Below are 12411 nucleotides of genomic sequence, written 5' to 3'. Positions count from 1 at the left end.
GCCTGATGGGAAGGCGTGTGAAACGGGACAGTCTTTCTCTCTCCTGTGTAATCATCGGGCCTCTAAACTGTCATGCATCAATCACCTAAGGAAACGCTTCGTATTTTCTTTGAAGATTTGGGAACAAATTTTTCTCTCTCTTCTCACCACGGTATAAAAGGTATCTTCTACCGTCATTTACCTCTTTACTGCACCAAATATTCAGAGAGCAAGAAAAGATTAGTTTCTCCTCCTGTTCATCATCTTCCCCAAAATCTTCTCTTCAATGGTGGACTCCTCTTCAGTTCATGCTACTTCTCACATTCTGCCTATCCGTCCTCAACAAAGCCTGATCATCGATCTCACTCCACAAGTTTACGATGCGTTCATGTTTCCAATCGTGGAATGTCTCAAGCATTCGCCACTGGTTCCAGCACTCACCAAAGTCGAACCTGTTCCAATGGAGTGTCTGTCGCAAATCTTCTCCACAGCCCACTATGACAAGTCTGTCGATCGAATCTTCTTCGACATTCTTGATAACAAGACCTCCATCTCCAAACAACGATTCTGTTCGCTTTTAGGGTTTGAACCTGATGAGTCTAGGGTTAACCCTGAATCCATTCCAGTGGGACAGTTGTTCTCCATGTTTTATAACATGGGTTACACTGAAATTCTGACGACTGTTACAAAGTTCAAAAAATCCTGCTTACCTCCTCAGTGGAACGGATTCTTCACCGTGCTATTCAAAGGTCTATCGGAACGCAGTGCAGGTTCAGATGGGGCAATCCGTCTGTTTATGACCATTCTTTATGGGTTGTACCACGGCATCAATCTCAATTATGGATCGGTTTTATGGCAGCAGCTGATTCAGAGTCTAGCGTCCACTTCTCGCCATTCAGAGATCTCTTATGCCAGGTTCTGGACGCTGGTCACAAAGTGGGTGATGGAAAAGTATCACGTTCCTATTGTTGCTGATTCTCCACTCTCCTTGATAGGAACTTTCCACACTACAAAGATAATCGAGTATGATTCCTCCAAGTTTCAGTTCGTTGGCTCAATCCCTGAGTCAATGTATGGATGTGTTCCAAGCGACAGTCGCATCATCAGAACTTACAAGGAGTTTCGTCGCTCAGGTCCCAGAGAGATCACTCCTTAAATGATTCAATCAATTCATGATGCTGATAGGCCTGATCCCAGGGGAAAGAAACATGACAAGGGGAAAGACAAGAAGGTTGTCAAAGGAGCGAAAGGTCCTTCTCCAAAGAAACGCAAACCTTCCAAGGCAGCTCAATCCCCTCCACCAAAGAAGAGGAAGACTCAACCCAAGCGAAAGCTTATTCTTGCCTCCTCCTCCAGTGAATCTGAGGAAAAGAGTTCAGACTCAGAAGAGTCCCTTCGAGGTAATACTCCTCCACGTTCGCCTACCCCTGAGGTACCTGTATCTTCTAGACCTGTCTCTCCTTCCCTAATCTCCATCTCTATTTCCATTCCCCCCATAACCTCCACTACTCAAATACCACCCACCTCCATTCCTGTACCACCTCCTATTTTCACTGAAGCCACCACAACAACCACCACTGGCGTTCGAACCAACGTATCTGATACGGGGGCTCCTACTACAGCACCCGAAACCACTCCCACTACCGAACATACATCCGTACCTGAACCTACTTCCACAACCGAACCTCCACCCTCACCCTCATCTCCCGCTCACTCAGCAGAAAATGATGAACCTTTTCTTGGAGGAGAGGACATGACGTTTGACTCGGTCTATCACAGTCTGTATCAAATGCAAAGTGATGATGACGATGATGCTCCCGTCACCAAGAAGCATCTCAAGGAGCTTCATGAGAAAATCGATACTCTCATTGCTTCCTCCTCTTCTTCCTCTCGATCTACCATCTCAGAGACTGCTCTTCAGGGGCTCGTTGATACGTTCACTAAGGCTCATGACGCCTCTATCAACTCTGCCACTGCCGCTATCGACGGCTCTACCAAGGCGTGTGCTGCTACGACCGAAAAAGTCGAAAAACTATTTGTTAACGCTAGTTCTCTTTTGCAGTCTTTACAGGGAGCCGCTGACTCCAATGCAGAGAAGCTTGACTCTCTTGTCAACAAGCTGGCCACCTCAGTTGCCTCTGAACTGCAGTCATTTGCCAGTCTTCTTCAATCTCTCAGCGATGACAACAAATTGTTTCAGGCGACTGTTGAGGAGCGCCTGACTAAGCTGCATGAAGACCTCGCTTCAGAGAACTCATTGATGGAAGCTCTGGCTCGCAAGACCACTGCTCTCAAGGTCAAGAGTCTTCATCTTTTCCAATCTCAAAAGGAAGTCGCATCTCTTCGATCTGAGCATGAGGTTATTTCTTCGTGTGTTTCGGATGTCTACGCCGCCCTTTCCAACATCATCGAAGCACATGATCTGATCTTGAATTACTCAGTGAGGCGCACTCTCGCAGAGAAGCTTGTTCCTGCCCTTGCTCTACTAAGCAAAATTGAAGGGCTCCCTGAGTTCGTGTCCTATCCGAAACAAGGGGGAGAAGATGTGTCCCAACCACCTCCCACTTCCACAGCAACCAAAACAACCGAACCTCCTCCAGCAGGTCAAGCCTCAGGTTCGGGTGTCAATGACAAAGGAAAGAAGATTGCTAAAGACAGTGGTGAAGATGATAAAGAGACCATCATTGATCTCTTAAAGAAACAAGGCCAGGATAAAGATGCTGACATGAGCGCTCGCGTTGCCAGAGAGTTTGAAGCGAACGAAAGAAAAATGAAGGAGGCTCATGACCTTCTTGAGAGTAGGAAACCTCTTTTTCCTCCGTGGACTCTTGAGAAGCTTTTAAAAGAAGCAATTGAAACTCCCAACATTCTGTCGCTCGAACCAGTGATTTCATTGGATCGAATCAATTCTGTCGACTCTCAGTTCGATATGCCACTCACCTGGAAAGCCTTCATCTTCCATGATTTTGATAACGTTGCTGATGTCCCTCATCCTCATCCAAAAGTTGATAGGGAACTTGTCGAATTCTATCTGAAGTCTGCTCAACCACAGTATCAGACTTGGAGCGCTCAGAAGATCTTCGGGTCCTCAAACCGTTTCGTGAGGGGAACTTCACGAACGTTCGGTTCAAAGTAATGAGGGGTTCTGCTAAAACCGAACACGCTATATCACTTGCTGATCTTCCCAACCTGAATCCACATGATTGGATTATTTTGCATAACATCCTCCTCACCAACGAAGCTGAGTATGGTCCAATTATTGATCACTTCATAGGGATGCTCGTATGCTACATTATGGAGGTTGCCAAGATGGATCAGGAGATCGCCATCATATTCAAGAAAAAGCCTACTATCTTTCCTGTGGGCTCTGCTAATGATTTGAACATGATGCAGATGGGAAGAATCGACCCGAAATGGAATTCTGTCATGTTTACAAGGAACGAAGGCCAAAAATGCCTGTTCGCCTTGGCAGACAAGCACCTTTACACCACTGCATGCTTGGAACATGTTCTGGGAATCATTCATCGATGCAAGTAGAATTCAGCAGATGACAAGAAGTATTTTGATGACATGATCCAGTGGTACATTCGCTTCAGACAGACCATCCTTGCTCTCATCCCACGTCTGTTTGAAAGCACTAAGAAAGTTCCTGCAGCTGGACCCAGCAAGCCGAAGTGATAGTCTCGCTCCAATTGACGCAAAGGGGGAGATTGTAGGGTCTGAAAGGTATTGCGTCTTGGGCTCTCTCATTAGTCCATTTATTCTCCGGATTGGGCCTGTCCATCCGTGAGTTATTTTCTAGGGTTTTGTATTTATAGGTGCTTGCATGCATCTTTGTACGTAAGATTTGGAAGTCAATTTTTCTAAAAGATTTGATCTTTATCGTTTGTAACCCTAATAGCCTCTACAACGGAAGTTCTTTATCGAGCTCTGCTGAGGCTTGAATCTATTGAATCATTCGACATATTTTGATTCATTCTTGTGTTTTGCATTGCTGTTTTCGTTTTAGTGATTAACCTGTTAAAAGATCTAAACGATCAAAGAGTTTCTTAACTCTTCATATAATAATATAATGTAATTATAAAAGTAAAAATATATAACTAATAATAGTTTTGGTGGAATAGATAATAAAAAGCAAGAATGTTGTTTTGACAAAATTTTACGAAATAGTCTTTCTGAAACTTTTTTTGCATGAATGGTCTATTTCGACAAAACTTAGAACACCATCAGCCCTTATGACTAACATCATTAGTTTTCCTGATAAATATAAATGAAAAGACTATATTGCTCTTTTTTATTTCATTATTAACCGATTAGGCTCTCTCTCTCTCTCTCTCTCTCTCTCTCTCTCTCTCTCTCTCTCTTACAAATGCTAAAGCACATCACCACCACCACCATTGTAACATAGGTGTCACCCACTAATGAACTCCAAATTATGAAGATGAACTATATATACTCTATTTTCTTAATGATTCAATATTGATTTTCTATTTTCTTCTTCCGTTTTAAACTATAACATGACTAACATCATTAGTTTTTCTGATAAATATAAATGAAAAGACTATATTGCTCTTTTTTATTTCATTGTTAACCAATTAGGCTCTCTCTCTCTCTCTCTCTCTCTCTCTCTCTCTCGTACAAATGCTAAAGCACATCACCACCACCACCACCACCACCACCATTGTAACATAGGTGTCACCCACTAATGAACTCCAAATTATGAAGATGAACTATATATACTCTATTTTCTTAATGATTCAACATTGATTTTCTATTTTCTTCTTCCGTTTTAAACTATAACATAGTGAAATTGTTCTAAATACCTCCCTAAATCCTCTTATAGATTCGGTCGTTAACATAATCTCAAAATTCCTTAATTTTGTGAGAAATGAAACATTAGATATCGTTATCTGGGTTTAGCTTCTCTTCTATGATGCCTCTTTTTACTGAAAGAGACTAGACGATGATTATATACTCTTTGATGATGATCAATCATAGGACTTGAAATCGATGAGGTTTAGAAGGGGTTAAGATTTTCTGGTGGTCATGATCAATTTTTGCCTCCAATTTCAAACCAAAAACTCACCTCTATGTATGTGTGTATGTTGCTTATCAAGTTGCAAGTGAGTGACTGAAAAAGAAGACAATGAGATGGGTGAGCTTGGTGGTCTTTTAGAGAGAGAGAGAGAGAGAGAGGTATGTATGTATGTTGTGTTTACCAATTATCTTTTATTTGTTTAATTATATACATTTTTAAAAAATAAACAATTCATTAAGGGTATATTAGTAGTTTTACATCGACCTAACCTTTCCTTTTTTACATAGACATCTAACATAACAATTGATGTGATAAATTTTGTCGAAATGGACCTTTGATATGTTAAGTTTTGTCAAAATAGACCACTCATAAAAAAAAGTTTCATAAAATCAGATTTAAAATCCATAACACCATCTTCTGTGAAGTCTCTAAATATTATTAAAAGAGAACCTTTAATTTTAAATTGAAGAAATCAGGGTCATTGATTGCATTTCAATCCTATATTTTTCACCTTTGGATTATTTGCTGACATCATCTTTGTCAACCCTTTTATTTTTGTCCACAAATTTTATAAAACATATACTACATTTTAAATTAGGAAGTCTATTAATGACAATTAAATCTCACCAAAAATAAAATGAATTAAATTAGGAATTCTATTGATGACAATTAAATCTCACCAAAACAAAATTGAATTAAATTAGGAATTTTATTAATTACAATTAAATCTCACCAAAAATAAAATGAAAAATATCTCGTCCCATCCCTTATTACCAGTACCCCTACACTCTCTCCTTTTTTTCTTTACATAATTTATCTAACCTAAGTTTTGTAGTGAATTTGTATATGTCGATTTTCTTTTTTCTTTTTACATTTTTATATATGCATTTAGTCAATGATTTTGTTGTGGCTTACCAAGTCATGAATGGAAGATATACTCGAGTCAATATCTATAATGTTTTACCCATTCGATCCATTTATGGATTTGGAGATGAAATTTAAACCCTTATGCCAGTGAGTGATCCACATATTCTACAACTCAGCAAAACCCAATGGTGATATGTGTTTTGATTTATTTAAAAAAACATCTTTTAAAGATACAAATTGAGCTTTCAGACATAAGTTATTCACCTATCCTTTTTTAGTATTATAAAAAAACATCTTTTAGACTCAATAGCAAAGAAAAGACAAAGTTTTAGTATACCATGTAAATAGATTGCATCGATAAATCTTATTGGAAAATGTTTGGGATTGATTAATTTTGGTTAAATTAACTTGTGTTGTCTGGGCATGCCGAGAAGCATAGTAAGAACCTTTCACAACCTTATTTTTTCGTTTAACTGGTTTGAATCTTCTTATTGAGTTACTTTCTCAAGGATAAATGAGTACACCATACACTCTTGAAAATAGGGTTGGGAACATTGTGAGTATCAATGTTTTCTTAGCAATAAGAGAAGATATTAGTATAAAACTTGCAATATAAATAATTTTTAATTACAAACAAAGATATGTGAAGGATTATCTTTATAATTTAAATTGCAATATATAACATACAAATCGTATGAAATTTTCATTATGTTCCATTCCATGCCTCACAAACATGTTTCTGGAATGGAATTACTTATTCTATTATCTTGCTTTTACGATTACCTATCCACTTCATTTCTTTGTTGTTCCATTCTTTGCAACCTCACATATCTCAAAAAAGTAATTCTGAAATCCATCATACAATAGAAAATGTTTTATAAACTCCTATAAGGGAAGAAGAAAGATAAGACTAAATGAGTATATGATGTTAATCTAATTATGATGTTCTTTCATCTCTATTTGCATGTTTCTAGCTTGTTTGTTGTATTGTCTATAAAATTTGTTATATTTGAAAGTTCATTTTACCTTTTTCATCTTTTTGTGTGTATATTTTAATATTTCAGGTTTTTTAGAGTATTTGAGGAACCGTTTCTGCTTGGGAGTGAGGTAAAGTCAAGGGCCATAAAACTGGAGGGTAGTTGTATTTCGAGCCACTTAAATATTGTAGATTTTTGTTGTCATTAATTTCAATAATCATATGTACCTTATAAGTGAAAAAGGATTGAAATTACTCATATATGACAAGGAAGGTCATCCACCTAAATTTATCGTGTCACAAGTGAAAAATGATTGAAGTTACTCATATATGACGAGGAAGGTCATCCAACTAATACAACAAAAAGTTATGTCTATAAAGAGATCCTTCAACGATTATAGATATTTAGGTGTTTCATTGTTTTTTTTCCAGACATTTCAATGCTACCAATAATGCTAAGTCTGTTTCTATTACTTTATTTTTTTTATAGTTCCAATTTTTTTATACCTCTATATGTACATTTTTATATGTTTCCCGCGTTTTATATGGGTCATAATCTAGTTTTATCTATAATATTTTATTAGAAAAGGCCACTATCCATAGATGGAAATTGAATGGACATACGGGAGATAAGAGATTGAGACTTTTAAAAGTACATAATGATCCAGTGGGCTTTTAAAGTTAATGGGCTGCCCACATGATTAGTTTAATGTCTTGTATCAACAAGACTTTGGTTACAGCGACACCAATCATCGTCAAATTGCAGAGTCGCCATTGATCATCTCTATCTCTTTCTCTCTCTGAAACACACAGTATAAGATACAGAGATAAAGGATGGTAAGAGAAGTATCGGAAAGCTGTATGGATAGCTTGTTAACGGAGATTGTATCGTCGTATTGCAACCGATTCTACGCCAATAAGCCGGAGCTCGCTGCTCGGAGAATCGAAGCGATTGGTTACCAGGTCGGCCATCAGCTCTCTGAAAGGTACGTAAATCACCTAACACATACACACACAAATTCAATTCAACCTCAATTTTTATATCATATCGCGAAATGATTCTATTTATTAAGACTGTAGGTCAGTTTGGTTGGGTATTGGTTATGTTTCCTATGTCTGTATTTAGCGATCCAAATTTACTCACTCTTTTGACTATCAGTTAACATAAACTAGGGTTCTTTCCAATTAAACTACCTCCACAGATATTTCATATCACCACTCTAGGATTATAAACTGTTGAATTAAGAATTTTTCAGGATTTTACATACATACATTTAAACTATAGAGTATCTTGTTATTAAAATCAATCCTCTTATTCGTATTTCACTATGAGATACCTTAGTTAGTATGTCGACAAAAAAACAGTTAGGCAAACTGAAAATGGTGAGTTTTGATTCTTATGTTAGGTATACAATGGAGCGCCCAAGGTTTAGTGATCACCTAGAAGCAATCAAGTTTATCTGCAAGGATTTCTGGTCAGAGCTCTTCAAGAAGCAGATAGACAATTTAAAGACTAATCATAGAGTAAAACTTCATATCCAACCTTCTACAAACTTAAAGTTTTTGTTTTAAATGTTTAATTCGGTGGCTTTTTTGTTCTTTTGTTACAGGGTACATTTGTATTGCAGGATAATAAGTTCCGGTGGCTTTCACGCATGTCAGGAGATCCATCAATGGAGATCTCTGGTGCTTCTCAAGATCCTTCTGCCATATCTGAAAACAAAGCAGCACAAGCAACAGGCATGCATCTTTACTTCCCTTGTGGAATTATAAGAGGAGCACTTTCAACTTTGGGAATCCCTTGTGCTGTTTCAGCTGATATTTCAAACCTTCCTGCATGTAAGTCTTCAACTGCCTTCTCTGTAAAAACAAATAAATATTACAGTATATGATAAATTATTACAATCACATGGACTAAATTTCTTAAAGACAAGATAAACAAATCAAGATCATAAATCATTAATTTGTTTGTAATGTTGTTGAGGGGTTTTTTCAGGTTCGTTTGTGGTGCGGATAAAGGTGTAGGGATGAGTAGAAGAGTTTATAAAAATAGGCCGAGAGGTACTCACTCGACTTTTTCCTGATCTTCAAACCAAGCTCTATATATACCTTTCGTTTTCTCTTTCATGATTATGTAAGTAAACAGGATTTGAAACAAAGTAATTTAGGTGTTAATAAAAGTTGGTGATTTTTATGGGTACGAATAAAAATTGTTACTGTATGGCTTCAAAACTGCAGAATTTGTGTTTAATATTAGTCGATGTGTAGATATTTTATAAGTTGGTTTTGTAAATCGTATGAAGATCGAGTTTATAACCAAGCGTCATTTTATCACTCATATTATGAAGTTTGTGACTCTCCGATTATAGATTCTATTGTATATATTTGATTGAAGTGATCCCATCAAATGTTATATCATTATAAGTGGTTTATCTTGTAAATAAGAAAGAGTGTGATCTTGTTATATGGTTTGATTTCTACCTTTAAAAAAACTCATATTTTAGCTGATATTCGTTGTGAATTCGTGATACACCGCTAGCAATAGCAATAGCATGATAAAAATGATCGCCAAGTAACTCTTTGTTTTATTTTATTTTAGAAGACTCCTTAAATAATCACATCACATCCTCATAACAAATTTTTAAAATGGTACACGTGCAAAAACAAAAGTTTTAGAGAAAATGCACATAGGAATACAATCCTTGAACCTATTTGGAGATTAGACAACACTTCGTTATCAAGAACTAAAGCTCTTTTATGGACCCACCTATAGGTGTTTTTCTATAGCAAACGTAGCTCTTGTCAAGCGTAAACCTTCACTATAGTCGATAACAAATTTCTTTCATTGCAACCTCCCATGCTTTCAACCATTATTTGATTGAGTCACGTTTATGATGAGTTTTGATACAAAATATAAGTTAGTTTTTAATAAAAAACGGTCAACAGAAGCTTTAAAATAACAAGTTTATTTTTAGTTTATAATAAAACAAAACCGATCAATTGATAGAGATTATAATGAAATAAAAACAACTAAAAAGAGTTTTAGAATGACAACTTTTGAAGCTTTTGAACCCATGTGGTTTTGGGAGTGTTGATGAAGATAGCAAAAATTCAAAAATAGAATTTTTATGTGTATCCACCATCAAGATTAAGACACTTGGAATGTTAGTTCATTCTTGTATTCTTGAGTGTCTTAAGTCTAAAAATAGTTTTGCTTCAAAAGAGAGAGGTGTAAGAGCAGAGCTAATTTCGTTCATAAGAGAAAAAAAAACTAGTCAAAAACTCATGCAAAAACCTTCCTTTTATTTACTCTCATGCAAGAGATACATTTATATTATAATAACATAAATAAATGGTAGTCTTTTAGAAGCATGGGGGACATAAGAAAAAAGTTGACAAACAACCTCTCTTTTTATAATAATAATTTTGGTTATGTCTTTTCAAAAAAGGAGAATTCTTTAATTTTTATAAACTCAAAGTTTCTAAAATATAAACTTTGTCTTTAGGTAAAAGACAAAATGATTCAATTAGTCCAAAAGATGCACGACTTAATAATTCATACCATATGAAATAATAACTAGTTATATTCTTTTATAATTATTATTTTTACAAAAAAATAATTATTTCCAAATTAAATACAAGAAATGATATTATTTATTAATAATCATATTAATAATAAACATACAAAATGTGTCAATCTGATAAAGATGTGACCCTATATGATCATATATTATTAGCAATATTACTCCATAATGATTATTGGGCATATAGATTCAATAGTTTACAATAAGGAATACCAATTTACACATAAGACCTTTGTTCCATTAAAACCTTGCATCCTAAAAATAAGTATTAGCCACCGGTTATTCAACAAAGAAGTCATATGCCAGTTTAATAACGTGAGGGTTGATGAGGTAATTTGAGTGCATAAAATAGCAAAATCCAAAAGAATCTCCGATATATGGCAGTTGCCTATTGTGTTTGTGTGACGATGACTTACATTGTATCATGGTGGTTATGGCAAAGGATATCCAAAAGATTTGTCTTCAACTCTTTTTCATTTTTCATTTTTACTGATATATCATATATAAAAGACCTAAAATGCTAATAGAGGCTCATGCAAGCAACATATTTTAGGCTAAAGTGATTCCCCATGGTTTGCGATGCCCTAGGTTGTCGTCCATGTAGTCAATAGCTTGGACTGACCTTATATACATTGGCGAGTCTAGAAGGTAAAACTACATGGTTCGTTATTTAAATGAAACTGATAAACAATGAAAAAAAAAATACTACGCGGGTCCGGATTATGTTCGGGTTGTATAATAGGAAAAAATCAAAGTTCTTACAATTATACCTGATGAAGACTTATATCTTGATATATTTTCACAAAAAGAAGCATTGTTTATATGCTAATGCCTAATGGCAAAATACAAATAAATAAATCAAGCTGGCAAGATTACATCTAACCTATGAATCTCTCATACAACATATCGACATACGGAATTATAAAAACATTGAAAGAATAGTAAAAAACATACACAGTGACACGGTGAATGTTTTTATCTCTAATCATTGAATTATACGGTTAACAAAAATTGGCATGAGAAGGGAAGATTGTCGAAGGTCAGAGCCGCCATCGGCTATGACGGAAAAGAGGCTGTCGACGGTGGTAACAGGTGCCGATGATCAACGATTTATGAAGGCGTGAAACATTAATCGGAGTTTTGGAGAAAGAAACGACGTCAACTAATTTTCAAATGTTTTTTTTAATTAAATTTACAACTATTTGGGCTATTAAAATATAAAATTTGGGCTTTGCAAATCTTGATTTATAAATTTTCTTTCAAAAACAATTATGGTAGTTCACTTAAAATATTTAAGATAGTTCATATTTTTATTTCTATAAACTTTGTTATAATAATAGAAAAAAAAAGTAGGTTAAGTGATCCACCTTTGTGGCTTTGTTAACCTTTGCCTGGCCCCAACTTTTATATATATATATATATATATATATATATATATATATATATATATATATATATTAAACATGAAAAATATATACCATGGAGGCGGTGTGCTGCAACGGTCGCAAACATTTATAAAAACTCAAGATGTATTTTTTGTATATGGTTGTACTAAAGGACAATTGACAATAAAATGTTACATCGTTGCCAATTTCCAGATCGATAAAAATGGCCTCAAGCCTTGGTCAGGGATTGTAATTTGTATTGATGTTGAAATCTCGGCTAGAATACCGGTGGCACATGAGTTGGTTCGTAGATGTGTTAATATCTCCAATAATCTTTGTCCTTTATGTAATAAGGAGGCTGAGACAATGGATATATTCTTACTTCCTATGAATTAGGGGTGTGCAATAAACCGCATAAACCGTATAAACCGGCCGCACCGCATAACGCGGTTTAAAACACTTGCGGTGCGATTTAACAAATCAAAATTGTACATTTGGTCATAACTTTTTTTTGCACTCAGATCGTCCATATGGTTTGATTTTGTTGCGTTTTTCGTTCTTATAATTTGGTAAAAATTGCAT

The 12411-nt window shown here is 35.6% G+C and overlaps 1 protein-coding gene across 1 annotated transcript; it reads left to right on the top strand.

Moving 5' to 3' along the window:
- The first annotated feature begins 7591 nt into the window (after positions 1–7591).
- On the top strand, positions 7592–9139 carry LOC145054092 (Transport protein particle (TRAPP) component). The gene is made up of 4 exons (XM_079002226.1): positions 7592–7846; positions 8267–8384; positions 8471–8699; positions 8857–9139. The coding sequence occupies exons 1-4, from the start codon at positions 7695–7697 to the stop codon at positions 8883–8885; spliced, it is 528 nt and encodes a 175-aa protein (XP_078858352.1). The 5' UTR covers positions 7592–7694; the 3' UTR covers positions 8886–9139.
- The last annotated feature ends 3272 nt before the right edge of the window (positions 9140–12411 follow it).

This window comes from Lactuca serriola, chromosome 5 (genome assembly GCF_051521515.1).
Source record: "Lactuca serriola cultivar US96UC23 chromosome 5, Lser_US96UC23_V15, whole genome shotgun sequence".
Classification (NCBI taxonomy): Eukaryota; Viridiplantae; Streptophyta; class Magnoliopsida; order Asterales; family Asteraceae; genus Lactuca; species Lactuca serriola.
Note: the sequence above shows the minus strand (reverse complement) of the source record. Positions and strands in the feature narration are given on the sequence as shown.